Source organism: Anguilla anguilla, chromosome 10 (assembly GCF_013347855.1).
Source record: "Anguilla anguilla isolate fAngAng1 chromosome 10, fAngAng1.pri, whole genome shotgun sequence".
Taxonomy (NCBI): Eukaryota; Metazoa; Chordata; class Actinopteri; order Anguilliformes; family Anguillidae; genus Anguilla; species Anguilla anguilla.
Window position 1 is genome coordinate 9,805,409 of NC_049210.1, and position 15,184 is coordinate 9,820,592.

At 51.7% G+C, this 15,184-nt stretch overlaps 1 protein-coding gene across 5 annotated transcripts in view; it reads right to left on the minus strand.

Annotated features, from left to right (window-relative positions):
* Positions 1–15,184, minus strand: part of LOC118237282 (serine/threonine-protein phosphatase 2B catalytic subunit gamma isoform-like) — a 43,819-nt gene that overhangs the window by 24,476 nt on the left and 4,159 nt on the right. For all 5 annotated transcript variants that reach the window (XM_035435835.1, XM_035435834.1, XM_035435833.1 and 2 more), the window contains exons 2-3: positions 3,147–3,344; positions 493–617 (exon numbers count right to left, since the gene is read on the minus strand). In XM_035435835.1, coding sequence (XP_035291726.1) covers positions 493–617; positions 3,147–3,344 — 323 coding nt within the window. The remainder of the gene's footprint in view (positions 1–492; positions 618–3,146; positions 3,345–15,184) is intronic.

Sequence of the window (15,184 nt, forward strand, 5' to 3'; positions counted from 1 at the left end):
TGCAGTAGCGAAATCCTCCAAACTCCTTGAGTTCCTATTGCCTGTTTCACGTCAAACAACACGGAGCGCGCAGGCTCTCCGCCAGCATTACAGAGCTGGCTCCGTCCTCCTGCCAGCGTTCGCAGAGAAGGCCGATGCCTCTGAAATGCCAGAGAAGACCCATTTGCTCCTGAAAACTGATGCGGGCTAACTGGAAAAATGTTTTAAGACCACATCTATTAATTCTGCTTTATTAGTATGCTCCTATATGTGCTCCTTGAAAAAAATGTTAGCATAGAGCCCTGTAACCCAGACAAAAATACATGCTTCCATTTTAGCACCAGCCAGGCAAAGGACAAGGTGAAAAGAGAAATGAGTGATTAATCACAGTAAACTGGTCCAGATGGGAAGCACAGATAGCTACTCTACTAGAGAAATCTCTTACTCTGTATTCCAGAGTAAAGCCGTGCTGACGTGTAGCGTTAGCGGCGGGGCGGGCGCAGGCGCACTCACCTCGATGCTGAAGTAGCCTCGGTCCACGTAGTCCCCCAGGAAGAGGTAGCGCGTGTTGCTCGGCGAGCCGCCCACCTCGAACAGCTTCATCAGGTCGAAGAACTGGCCGTGGACGTCGCCGCACACTGGGGGAGAGGCGGGGAGAGAGAGAGGCCTGAGCGGAGAGCGCAGAGCCCGGGGCCCGCGTTAGCCGTTAGCCGCCCCAAAATCTGCCCAGGGGTGACTGGCTGAGCGAACTGGCGATTTATCACACTGTGCATTCATACTGTTCAGCCGGTTCAGCAAGGAAACGGATTCCTTCTACACCTGGCAGCCTCGTAGGTGAGAACGGGATACGGCCTGATAGGGAAGCCTCATGTCACAAAGGGCACAGAAGCGGACGCTAACGCTAGCATACCTACAGAACCTCCAGCCGCGGGCTGTTCAGGCAGGAGAGCGGGCAGGCTGGAACTCTAGGACCCCGAGTCACTTTGCACGGGGGTGGTTAGCTGTGAACCAGTTTCAGCGGAGTTTGAGTCGGTGCCACCGTGCTCCCGTGACTCTGCCAGCGGAGTGAACGCACGCAGGAATAGCTGCTGTCAGGAGACGTAAACAAGCGTGCCCAGAGACGGGCGCTAAGCCGCGGGGCCGGGGGCAAACGGGGTCTCAGAGCAGCCAATCAGAGAGAGGAACACCGCACAGCCCCGCCCCCGTCACACCTGTGACCCATCGGACCACAGATACGAGCACAGCGCTACTGCAGGATGAGAACGACAAGAGTGGCTTAAACTATTACAGTGCAAGTCAGGCCAAAGATAGCAGGTGTTTTTATTTGTGTTTGCTTTTGCAATTGAGTTTCAGTGAAATCAAATCTTTCTTTACTCAGTACTCAAGACTGCCTACTCTTCATTGCTTAATGGCCTTAAAATATATGACAGTAGTAGTAGTATTAGTAGAAGTAGTAGCACATTTGTAATTGCTGGTAGCAATTAAAATGAGATTATACAGTCAAAACACTTCCTGAAGTTACTACCTCAAGCTATTCGATTAATATTTGGATATTTAGTGAACTATTTCTGAGAAGTCACAGGAATGCGTTTAAATCTGGCTTTGGTCAGACTTGTGAAATTTTGTGACATTATAAATGGAGGAATGCTAGCAACTATTTAAAGGCATGACATTTGTCTCTCATATACCAGAGAGAAAGAACTGAGCATTTTTATTGCTTCTCCTCAGAGTTCCCTGCGGCAGGGAACCAACTTTTGAGATACCAATGTCTCTCTCTCTCTCTTTCTCTCGCTCTCTCTCTCCATCCCTGTCTCTACACCTTTCTCTTTCTCTCTCAGCATGCCCAATCGCACTTGTGAAAGCGCCGCTGCCCTTCAGCCTGATTCACCGCGGCTGACTCACCGGCCCTTTCATTGCAAACAGATGTCTTAATTACGGCTCCCACGCCGTGTCGCTCAGGTGCTCCATTACGGCTCCCCGGTTTCCGAGCGGACGGGAGAGAGGGGCACTTCTCATCAGAAACTCTGAATCACCGCGGTCAGAGGCGGCGGGAGCCATTAGCCTCGCGCTCCGGCGAGGAGGACCGGGAGGCCGGCGGGCGAAAAGGCGCAGGCGGTTCACCCCGCAGACGTCCCCTCGTCGCCCGTCTCGTCTCTCCAGAACGTTTAAAAAAAGCGGGCTGCCCTGGCCGTAATGCGGCGTGCAGCGGCTTCTGCTGGTCTGGCGCTGGACACGGTCTGCCGGTCTGCTGTGGTGTGGAAGGAGCGGGTCGCGGTCAACCTCGCAGACGAGCGACCGTCTTTGCCTGCCTGACGTCACCCCCGAGGGAAAACCGCACAGAGGCTTTCCACATTCGACCGCAGAACAAGGCCAGACTCTCTGCTGCAAGTCTGGAACCAGGATGACGGCACACCAAGTCTGCGGTTTCATCTGCGTGCTCAACCGATCAGCTTCTGAACAGCATCTGAATAAACCTTCAAACCTGATGACCCTGCTCCCTGTCAATGGCAGCCCAAAGTACCCATAGAGCAATCCTAAAAGACACAGGCCAGATATCAGGAGGAAATCCACTGTGAAGCAGGTGAAAAGAAAGTCTGCCTCTTTATGGTACTATTTCTGTGTCACCTGCTTTCTATTCATTGGTCGTCGAGACAGTCACTCAATTTACAAACACCGAAACGGTCACCGTGCATCATGCACCAATGCATCATGCAGTTGACTTTTCTGCATTATTCTTTGTGTTTAAGTGATCTTGGCTGGTTTTCCCTTCGACAGGTTTTGAAGGAAAAATTCAGATGTTAGAGCTGAGATCCTTTAAAATTGATCAGATTAAAAGCTATTAAATGCAAGATAGTTTTAATGGCAGAACACTCTATACACTAAAATTATGGAGGCTGTGACTGACTCATACAGAGCACATGATTGATGGAACATGCCGTACCTGTGAAAAGCACACAAAATATTGATGACTGGCATGTAAATCAGCCATAATTATAGTTATAGCAGCAGCATGCAGCGCCTCTAACTGATAAATATAGTGCCTGTGACTTGTGTATGTGGCCCCTGTTATTGACTGAGTTACTGTGACTGATGCATGCAGTGCCTATGATTTTTCTGAAGGGTGCGTCCGATTGGCGGGTTCAGCACATGTGACCGGCGCACGCTACCTGTGATTGGTGCCTCCACCTCCAGCATGCACTTCTCCTGGCGCAGGATGTTGGCTCCGTCGTTGATGATGCGCAGCGCCACCTCCTCCTCCAGCCGGCCCTCCTTCACCAGGTGGCTCTTGAGCACCTCCGGCTTGGGCTTGCCGTCCTCGAACAGCTCCTTCATGGAGAGGCGCTGGTGGGGCGGGAAGGGCACCGCTGTGGGAGAGAGGGGGGGGGGGGGGAGCGTTAGAGGGGACCCTGCACACGCTGCAGGAGGGGGGGGGGGGGCTTAGAGGGGACCCTGCACACACACGGGGGGTCAAACAAGCACAGCTCGCACACCTCTCTCTTATCACCGCATTGCACCTTGCCTCTAATTCTCACCAAGTCTACAAGCGGCGTCTCAACATGAATCATAGGGTGGCTGTACAAGTTGCATTTTATCTGTGCTGTGCTAGACTACAATGTGTGTGTGTGGGTGTGTGTTTCTGTGTGTGTGTGTGTGCGGGGTGTAAAAGGTGTCCTGGACTTGAGAGCTCTGCTGAGTACAGCTATGGCAGCTTAAGCACTTTGTTCACTCAGAGGGGGCATGTGAGGTGCTTGAGGAGGCAGGCTGATGCAGGCCAAGGCAGGCCAGGGCAGGATGGGGCAGGAGTGGGCAGCGTTGTAAAGTGAATTTCTGAATGAGGACTCGGCTGTGCAGCCGGTGTGGGCGGAATATGCTGTGCCAGAGGACGGCCATTTGCATGCGCTCGCCGTTTCATACTCCCACGGCTGCCCTGACATCGCAGCGACACCGGACCCCCGCAGCCTCACAATCAGGCGCCGGCTGTCCTCTCCTGACCCGGCCCCGCCAGTACCGCACACACGCAGGCTGCGCTATTCCTGACCGCACAAACACAGACCTCACCATTACAGACCACACTAATACTGACCGCACAAACGCAGACCGCACCATTACAGACCACACTAATACTAACCGCACAAACGCAGACCGCACCCTGTCAAAACAGCATACCAACAACGTTAGGTGCATTTCAGCATCTAGCAAATCTCCCAGGGTCTACACACAGGCACAGACACAGGTAGGCATACACATACGCATACGCACGCACGGACGAACACACACACACACACGCACACACACCTCCCCGCTCCGCACACCCGTTCTCTCCAGCCTGCTCAGAATGCCAGACCGAGGAGGCGATGCCCCCTCCATGCACAAGCAGGCGCCGCTGCGCCACCGTCGCCCCGGCAGCCTGGTACTCACGCACGCACTGCGGAGAGGGGGAGGGGCACGCAGGAGAGACGGAGGGGCACGCACTGCGGAGAGGGGGAGGGGCGAGCAGCGAGCCGGCCCGACTCCCAAACCGGCCTGCGACACTGCTGGCCCACTCACCGGCTACACTGGCCCGGCTGCGCAGAATTCCAAGCAGCGGCCATATAAGGACATGATCAATGCTCCGGTCTGATTCTGAGGGGGCGGCGCACAGTGAGAGCGAGCGCGGTTGCGCTCAAAGGAAAACCCGCCGCAGCCTCAGGGCCCTGAAGTTAGCGGTAAGGTGAGAACTCACGCCCGGCTGCGGAACGCGGTCAGCGTGATCAGTGACACAGCGCGCACACGCTATTCAGCGAGAGCTTTAAAAAAGGCACCGCAGCTGGGACTGCCTGCTGATCCGGCTACAAATCTCCATTTCAGCGTCATTACTACGACCCGCTCTTTTATATGCTGCTAATTCAATGAAGCTAAATCCCGCTAACCAGCCAGAGGTCAGAGAAAGAGAAAGTAGGGGAGAGAGATTGAGAGGGGGAAAGAGAGAGGGAGTGTGTGAGTGAGAGAGAGAGAGAGAGAGAGAGAGAGAGAGAAGGAGGGGGGGGGCGGGGGTTTGCATGCTTTCAGATTCCCAGTAAAATCCAAGGATTCCCCAGACACGGCAACAAACGGTTCCAATTACCCTCACGCACAGAGAAACATTCGCTGCGTATTCCAGCGGGGGGACGGCTGCCAGAACAGCCCCAGGGGCCGAGCAGCACTGGGCCTGAGCGCACACACACACATAGACACAGACACAGACACAGACACACACACACACACATAGACACAGACACAGACACACCCTCAGTCATTACACCCGCCAACACATTACAGCACACTAACAAACGGCAGTCGTCCCTCAGGGTCCCGCCCAGTGAAAAAATCAGCCAATGAAATGACCTCACTTCACACGAGTGCACTTTAACTACAGATATCCTATTTTCAAGCAGATTCAGGAGAGGAGTGCAACATGTGCGTGTTTGTGTGTGCGTGTGTGCGTGTGTGTGTGTGTGTGTGTGTGTGTGTGCATGTGTCTCAACTACTCAAGTGCAATCTCAGGAGGAACACGACACAAATCAAGCAGCTCTTCTTCAGTTCAGAGCAGAACTCCACACAAGCACTTGTGCAGAGTGAGTGCTTCAGCGGTTAGCCCTGACAGTTTTTAACATTCATAACGAGCCGCCATTTACTAAGACAGAACAGCGGTTATCTCTATTGAAGGCAGATGCCTGGCTGAGGATGCGGTCGTCCTGCGGTCCTCTGGTCTCGGCGCACGCGAGCCCGTCTGAGAGCACGCCCGCCGCCTGCGTGCCAGCGGAGCTCACGGAGACCGCCGCAGCGCCGCAGCGCCAGGACGCGCGATCGGAGCGGCGGGTCAGGGCCGGCCGTCACGCTAACCGCAGAGCGCCCCTTTGATGGGGGGAGGGGGTCCCCTCCTCGTCTGCGATCCCCGGCGCGGGCCCCTGATCTAAGAGCCCGGCGGGGGCCCCGGACCCCCGGGCGTCCCCTCTTTGACGCCTGGCCAGCGGCTGAGATCCAGGGAGGGGATGGCGCGCTCGCCCGCCGAGACCCCGTCTCCTCCGAGGGCAAAGCGGAGGAGCAGACAGGGACAGGGCTCGGATCTGGGCTGTCTGCTGCTTTGATTGGAGGGGGGGTGAGTGAGGGGGCGGGGCTTTGACTCCTCTTTGTCCCACACTCAGTCATCTCTCAGCTAAAGTGAAGCATCTTTACATAAAGCACTGAGTGAATGTATTCAACGGATTAGTGCCATGTGGTAAAGCAGCCCAAGGGTTAACTGGACCCTCGCAGTGGGGAGGCTATGACGATGCTGAAAAGGCTATGACTGCGCCATCTAGTGGCAAAACAAAGGCACTGCCGTTTCCTTGGGGGAGCTGCGTGCTCGGAAATTCAACGAGCGAGAGGCACGGCCGTGTGGAAGGCGGCTGTAATCTATTTCAGACTGAGTGAGAGCCCATTCAGCTAAATCCCACTGCGCTGCCATAAGGCAGCGTTTGTTAGTTCAGCCTCTGACTTCCTGTGGGTGTCCTGCCAGCTGGCAGTGGGAGGAGTCTGGGCCCCGTGGGGGGGAGGGGATATGGGTTACTGGCACACACCTGGCCCGCCCCCGGCTGGCTCGGGCAGCTCTCCCGCTGGGCCGGCCGCTGATCGGGACAAGCTGCTACGCTCTGACGAGCGCGGTATAAATAAACGGTAAGCGTTCCCTGGGCCTACGAGCCAGGCCGCGAAAAGGTCTGTAAGCTGTGTATGAGCGCTAAGAAGGGGAGATTAGGCAAAGCCCCTATTAGCCCGGGATTCCAGGCTCAGGGGCTGTTTATTTAAGGCCCGGGCCCCGCCCGGTGCCCAGGAGCTCTCCCGGGTCCCGCGGCACGGACGGAGATCGGGTGCGGGCGCCCCAACGGCTCTGCCCCGGCAGTGTCGGGGGGGAACCGTCGCCGGGGGCGATTTCACCCCGAGCCCTCCCCCGGCGGCGGAGGTCGCGTGTGGGCGGGGCTTCGGCCGGGCTCGGCCCTGCAGCTGTTCCAGAGGAGTCCAGATGTGAGCGCCCGCGCGCCGGCTCTCTTCCCGGGCCCCGCGGAGAATGACTCGCTCTTCCCGTAACTGATCGGGGATCAGCCTTCCGGGAACAGCGCGCGCTTGTGCAACACTAAGCCCGCGGAGCGAAGACGGCGACTGCAGGTCATGAACTCGGGGAGTCCAGTTCTGGGAACCTGGCCCAAACAGATCTGATCTGTATAACCATTATCAACCGCAGAAACCCTTTGACCCACATCTCTCCAGAGGAGGGGCTCAAACTCCAGTCCTGGAGGGCCGCAGCGTCTGCTGGTGTTCTGTGCGTTTCGGCACGGGTGATTCATTTAAGTCACTGATCGGCCAGAGCGTCCAGACGCTGTGTTCTCAAGGCCTTAATTGGCTGCTGATTGGAAGGAAAACAGGAATCCCAGCAGACCCCGCGGGCTGAAGTTTGACGCCTCTGCTTTAGAGTAAAACACCACGCTGACGCACGCGTCACGTCCCCAGTCTCAACATGCTGTCATTCATTAAACTGCCATTGTTTTTGCATTCTGTGTCTTTTATTCGGATGTTACATAATACAATCTGGCTGGACCTAAAGCCCAAAGAACAATGGACACAGCTTACATCACGGCCTCAAACACAACACTTGGAAGTCGGTGGGTCATACAGGTTGTAGCTGTGCTCTTAGTTGACGGACACGGCACTTTTGTTTCATCACTGGTTCCTTGGTGCGAACGGAACGTGTCATTTCCTCCGGAAGGAATACAGTGAATAAAAAGAGATGGGACTGGCCTCTTCATAAGAGGACTGTCTAGTGTTTTTGTCAAATAACCTGCAGTCCTGACATTGGTATAAAAGGCTTAGCCAGTTAAGTTAGTTTTACCTTTTCCTTTTTCCACGCACGCATTCTGGGAGTTCCAGCATCTTGACAGGATAAAGCTAAAACTATGCGCATCTTAGGTCCCTCTCTAAAAAGGTCCAAAAAAGTACTTTTCAGTTTTTATTAGCATTTTATTGTAAATTATCCATCAGAATCAAAATTCCTTTTAGTCACATTTCTCCAAATTGTATGACTTAATTTTATTCAAACAAAATTATTATAAACACGGTTTGACATGTGCTATGCAAATACGCATGCATGGCATGACAAAGCTATTGTATCTATTTTTAGGTACACTACACATCTATTTTTAGATACGCTTGTTATGACATAAGATTGCATACCACATACGTCAACCCCCAGATGATAAAAGTGTACGGTATGTAGACCTTTAAAGCCATCTCGAAAGTTCATGTTCAAAAATATGCCTCTCCTTGTATTGGTTTCCCATCTTGTAGGCATAATGTGCAACTAACACAGCACAAAAGCTGTGACCAATAGGCTGACGGGGGCTGCTTGAGAAAAGGACACCTTTCACTCCGGTGAGCACCCTGCAGCCCGGCAGCCCGGATGGATGGATGGATGCTTAAACAATGTGAGCTATGTTAGCTGCACCAGATAAAAGCCTCTGCTAAGCAAACAGGCAGCAGCGGAAATGACATATTTCACTAATGAAACAGCCCAAGGACATGTTTGTGCAATGTGTCTGACTAACAAAGAAAGAAAATGGGTAGCAGCTTCTCCAAGAGCAGCCTGCCTTCTGCACACTGGACTGGGTGGAAGACTGCAGCCATACACAGAGACACTCAGGTCTGCCATCAGATCACCTGACGCCAAACGCAGACTCTGCTCTGACAAAAGCTGAAGTGACTGCACTGCGATTGCTGTGCCTTGGCCTCTCTCTCTTCCTGCTTCAGACCGCGGGCATCAATCTTATTCACGATTGAATTGCTCATACGATGCATGTTCGTGTGTGTGCTGACGAGCTCATTAATATTAAGGAATTCTGGAGCGTGCAAGCCCCGCCCCCAGGCCTGCCTGAGGCCTAAACAGAGGGTGGACATAGCGGGACAGCCCCCAGTGAGGATTCCACCGAGCAGAGGTTCCCTAGCTAACACAAGCGCGCACAGACACGCGCCGATGCATGAATTCATGCGCGCGAGTTTGCACGCCCAGACGCATCAACCAGAGCTCGTCGGGCTTGAACAGAGAAGACGGGCTCAGTGCGTGGGGCTCAGTGCGTGGGGCTCAGTGCACGGGACACAGCGTGAAGTAGAGCGGCGGTGTCGGTCACACCCGCCTTCAGCTCTCGCAAAAGCGAGAAAACCAGCGGAAGAGCCGTCAGCCAGGATGGGGGCGGGGCTCAGGCACAGATGAGCCGGTCGCCGGCCCTGGGGGCAGGATCAGCATCGCGTTTGACACATCGGGACGCAGTGGGCCAGAGGGCATGTCCTGTGACTGATGCATCAGCCCCTGCCAGATGACACGCCGTGCGACTGCATCACCGTCGCTCGGCCTGGCGTCAGCGAGCGACACTCTGCGGGAAGCTGGCCTATAGCGCGCCCGGGAACCTTCCCAGCTCTCCCTGCAGCAGCGTAGGGCCGCGTGTTTACAGACAGCACAGCGCGTAGGGCGGGGGAAGGAGCTACAGACAGAGCTACAGAGCTGAGCTTTAACACAGGAGGCCATTAGACACATGCAACAAATGCCCCAAGCAGCCATGCACAAACACACGCCCACGCACGCACGCACAGACATACACACGCACGTACACATACACAGGCATGTACACATACACACGCACACCGCACCCACACACACACGCACACATACACGCACACACACACAGATATACACACAGTAAAACAATTCAGAAGGAAGCACTACGCAATCTGATGTGACAGGTTTGCCTGTGGTCAGTCAGCGAAACGGACTAATGTGGAATAAACTGAACGATGCAGTTAAAACACAAACAGCTATATGAGCTCATCTCTCACGCTGAGCGGTAACATGGAGCTAAGGCAATCTGTATGAACCCAACTGCCCCTTGTTTCACAGAAGGCCCACTGGTCATTTCTATAAACAGAAAAGGGGGCCCTGGACACTCAGGCCCAGGAGCGTGGGGGTCAGCTGGACCGGGCTGCGGCCCCCGGGGGGGGGGGGGACACGGGGGAGCCCCGGGTTCGCGTCCCCCGCAGTGAGGAGCGAGCGAGCAGCAGGCGCACAGAGAGAGGGGAGGGCTGTGCAGCGTGTCATTACACGCTCGCTCCCAAAGCGCTCTAATCACCCACGAGATCACTCACTCCAATTAGATAATTAGCCAGAATGGGAGCTCTTTGTGGGCCTCCGTCGCGTCACATGGTGCAGCGGGAGCCACGTGCGGCTGGCTCGCTCAGTCACTCTCACTCTCTCACATACACACACAGACACACGCAGACACACGCAGGGACTTACTCACCCTCGTGCACGCACGCAGACACACACACGCAAGCACACAGACACACACACGCAAGCACGCAGACACACACACGCACACTCCTGTTTTGGTCTGGATGAGAAAGCAGAAACAGTTTTTCCAGCCCAGCTCTTTGCGGACAGTTAATTGCTTGCAGTTATTTTTCAGACTGAAAGACCCCGATTATTACAAACACTGGCCATGTGCTCACAAGTGCACATGTACATTGCACAAGGACACTGAGCCTGTGCCAAATACAGCGCCATTTCTCTTATACAGCAACTCTACCGCACAACATGCAGGGGGGGATTTTTAAACAGTGTCAAATAAGGGACTGTAGAGAAGGCGCACGTCACCCGTATGTGTGACTATCAGGCATAGGTCACTTGGCAGGTTTACTGTATTATGATAAACACTGATCTTGATTTTCCTGTGCTGTTTCCAAGGGCTACGTCATCGGATGAACTCTGGACCAGATTACACCAATCAATGGCGGTTCAGAGCACTGGACAATCAAGTATTCCTCTCTCTGTCTCTGTCTCTCTCTCACTCTCTTTCACACACACACACGCACACATATGCTCTCTCACACACACACACACTCTCTCTCTCACACACAAACACACGCACACATACTCTCTCACACGCACACACACACACACACACACACTCTCACTCACACACACAGAAGTGTAAATTTACTGCTTCTCACCCTCGCTCCCAAAGCCTAGTTTTGACGCCACAGCAGCTTTTGAAACAGACCGACAGACACATAAAACATTTCAAACAGCCCAACACGCCCCTGAACACTTTCTATCACTATTTACCCTATATTTTTGCCCAGTTCTCTATAGTAACACATTGTTTTTCCAGAAAGTACATTTATTTATATGGAGACACATGGTTTCCTCAATGCTAGAAAATGCAAGTAAGTCATTTTACAGGGATTACACATGACAAAGGAAATTCCTTATTAGTATCCATAAGAGTATCACAAAGTCATATTAAAAATCAATCACACTCCTTAATTATTTATAAGTGTAATTGTACCACTGTGTAGAACAATGCTGTCCTTATGAACACTTAACACAATCACAACAGAACATAAAATACCTAGAGTTCATAAATTAGACAAAAGTTTGTCTTTATGTGGTAAACTAATTAGTACTCAACATTTAGCGAGCAAACTAAAACAGGCAAATCAAAAATGCATTAAACATGATGTTAGGAGTCATTCTCAAATAAAAATAAAAAATTAGAACAGCCATCTAATTAGACAAAATCAGGTCAGATCCTTCCTGGCACTGGTGTCCCCTTCAGAAAGGACTCTGAACTGGTTCAATTCTCAACATCCTGCATTTCCTATAGATCCAGATTAATCATCTACAGATGTCCAACACCTAGGCTGCCTAGTATTTGTATTCCTATTAATAGACTGACAGCACACACTATCTGTAACACATATACTTGGACCTTTCAAAAGACATTTCTGGTGGGTTCTGCAAATGAAACAGAAGCAGACTATGCCGGTTATGATGAGGCTAAATATTTGTCCCTGACTAATATCCGGCGCTCGGCGGACGTCGTCTCCGCGCTGCGCTTGCGGTCATGAGCATGAGGCGATGACTGCAGAGCTCGCTGCCGCCCGTACTGCCCCAGAGTCCGGGAACGCCCTGGGCCTCCCATGCCGAAAGAAGGCCAGCAGGCCCACAGCTTCTTTACCTCTCACTAGATCTCCAGGCCCTCATGGGCATGGCCATCTGAAAATGCTCCTAAACCCCTCCTGAAATGACTGTGGACACTTTCAGAGGCCTACGCCTCTCCCGTATGATCAGCACTCTCAAGTCAAGGCCAAAAGCAAGGAGGCAAAGTGGGCCTGCATGTGGGGAAACTGGGGAAACTCACTGTTACTGGGGAGCCCATCTAAATAAAAAAAAACACTTCCACAAAGGCCTAAAAAAAATCAGAATCTTTCTTCCACTGCTTCTTAAAACAAACAAATGCTTCAGAAATAAGCCTGGATGAGGCCGACACCTGATGTTATCTACAGAGAGGCTGTGCCATGTCTAGTGAAGGGAGCTGTACCATGTCCGTAGGTGATGCTGAAGACAAACATTAGTACAAGCGGGTAGGCTACACACAGAGCGCTAACAGACAACCTCGCCCTTCTAATGGCCTCAAATTCAGCCTCCAAACCGTGCCGCTCTAGAACAAAGGCGTTCTATTTATGTGTCGGACAACAGACAGAAACTTTTTTCCCCCTCCTTTTAGAGGCCGTCATTTCCTGTTCGCATTCTCCCTCCCAAGAGTGGCCGTGAATGTAAATGAACTTATTAAGGCCACAGGCGAGGCGGCGTCAGGGAAACGGGGCGGCCGCTCGACAACCACAACAAGTAATCTCCCCTCGACAGCGCCGCGTTAGCCTGCTGATTTAGCCAGGCAATGTCTCCTCACTCTTCTGACAAAGACAGAGCTCTTTCCTCTGGACACTATCTCCATAAACAGGGCCGTCTAAGAGTTTCTCTCTTGGGTCCCTGGTGCTCATCTAGACGCGGTCGCCTGGTCGAGATACAGCAGTTGGGAGTGTCCTTTGCCCGTTTTTGCAAAGCATTCCCGAAAGGCACATAGTCTCTTACTTATTTCTCTTAACTCATCCTAAGAAGTCCCAGCTTTCGCCACCAAGATTACTCTGTCTTTCATTCCCGGAACCAAATCCTACCCCCCGTGAGGTGCAGGGTGGTGCTGGAATTGGGGTGACATTTTGGGGAGCAGCAGGGCTTCTCCTCTGACCCATCACGCAAGAAAATCTGTCATTCACCGCGCCAATTTCACTGCTCTCACACAAGCCTCACGCTATGCCTACTAATCCCCATTTCATGCTAAAATATGTTTAGTTAAAGGAGACACTGACACGCAACCACAATAAAGAGGGGTCCTCGTGCAAACGCAGCCTTTTCTTCTTTCTGCCCAACAGACAGACAGAAGTGAACAACAAAGGGCACTATGGGACTGAAATAACACAAGCCAGAAACACATGTTCTTACACAATAAGGCCTAATCCATAGCTGGTGTCAAACCATCTTCTGCAGACCACAAACCAATATGATCGATTTAAATAATGGAAGATGACACAAGGAGCTCTTCAAGGCTTACATCACCACTTGCCTCCAGCCTGCCAATCTTTCAGAAAACAATATTCAGCTCCATTATGTTTATTTCATTTGAAAATGTCTACCAGACCTAGAGAGCATATGGCTAATAACATCAAGGTCAGAAAGAGAGAGCCAAAAACCAAACCCACCTGAGACATTTAAAACTCCACATGTAAAGGCAACTCTGCCAAAGGAAACTACGTACAGCAGTTGTACCTCTCAGCCAATATCAGATCTCATACGGACATAGCCACCACTTGAGGGGTAAATGCCATTTGAGCTACGTCTCGGTGGGTATGCATGCATGTGTTTATTGTATCAAATGTACCAACTGTCAGCTCGGTTTTGCTGACTCCCCTCAAACCTCCAGTGATGCCTTCAGCCCACAGGGCAGCAGAACCTCTTGTATCAACATCAGATCAAATCACAGTAGCAGACAGTTGCTGAAAATAATCTCATTTTAATGAGGATTAACTACAAACTCTTAGCTTGTACCTCACTCCTTCTCTGCTGTGCATGTTGATTCAACATCCTTGTGATGATGTACACATAAAGGTCTTGATCAATCTATGGTGACTCAGTCATGCCAGAGTGTGGATGATACACAAAACTGCATTTGCAGATGAAACGGAAGGGTTAAAAATGCCAAGGATTATTTCATTTTAATCTGAAAAGCAAACATACCATATGGACATTAGAGGAAACATACACTGGATCAGATTTCAGGATTAACGGATTAACGGAAGCTAAAACTTTCACAAGTCGCAACTGTCACTGCAGCTCGAATATCCAGTCATTTCTTCTCCAGTCAGGTTGCCAACATTTCATAAAAACCAAAGTGCATAGTTTACACTAAACAGATGCAGCTGGCCCGCTTTAAGATCTACAGATACTTTCCCCAAAGAAAATGACCGTCAACCCAAATCTAAAGTGACGCCTGTCTGTTCACACCTGCTGACCAGTGACAGAGGTCATTAACAGTGGTTCTTCTCCAGCGTCAAGGTTGTGAACTTGTGTGTTCTCGACCAAGACTGTAATCATTGCTCAAAATGACATTAAGTGAAAGTGAGAGCAAAATCATAAAATGCGGATTTGTACAAAATTTTTAGTTTTCCTTTTTTTATATAAACAAACTTATTCATCGCAAGAAACTGCCATCCAAAAACAGCTTTTCAGAAGCAGAGACACATTGAAAGAATCTGTAGGCTACTCTCAATTCGTGCTTTTTGGCTGCCAACACTAAAAGCTGTAGGAGTGTGACAGACAGCACGGTTTGCACATCGCTGATGGGGCTTGCTTCTCCGTGCTGAACGTTTCTCGGAAACACACAAACATCACCGAGGCCCCTGACAAAGTCACAGTATCCTGGCACTGACTGAACGCCCCGTGGCCTTACCACACTAACCTCGCACAGGGGTCCATCATGGCACGCAGGAGACAATTATCAAAGCCACTTCACAAGGCTGACTTGGCCCTGTGTTATCGGGGGCGGGGGGGGGGGCTTTAAGAGCGCTCCTTTGGGCTGCTACAAAGTGGAAACACAACACCATCTTCTGTGTGTTTGCACTTGTTGACCGGAACTGACAAAAAGCCACAATGTCGCATTGAAGCTCAGTTAGAAAGCAGTCCTCTCGACCCAAAAAGCTAAGTGGGGCCATTGGACTCGAGTGTCTTCTTAAAATCTGTTCAGACATTACATCAGCTTCCTTTACAGACGTG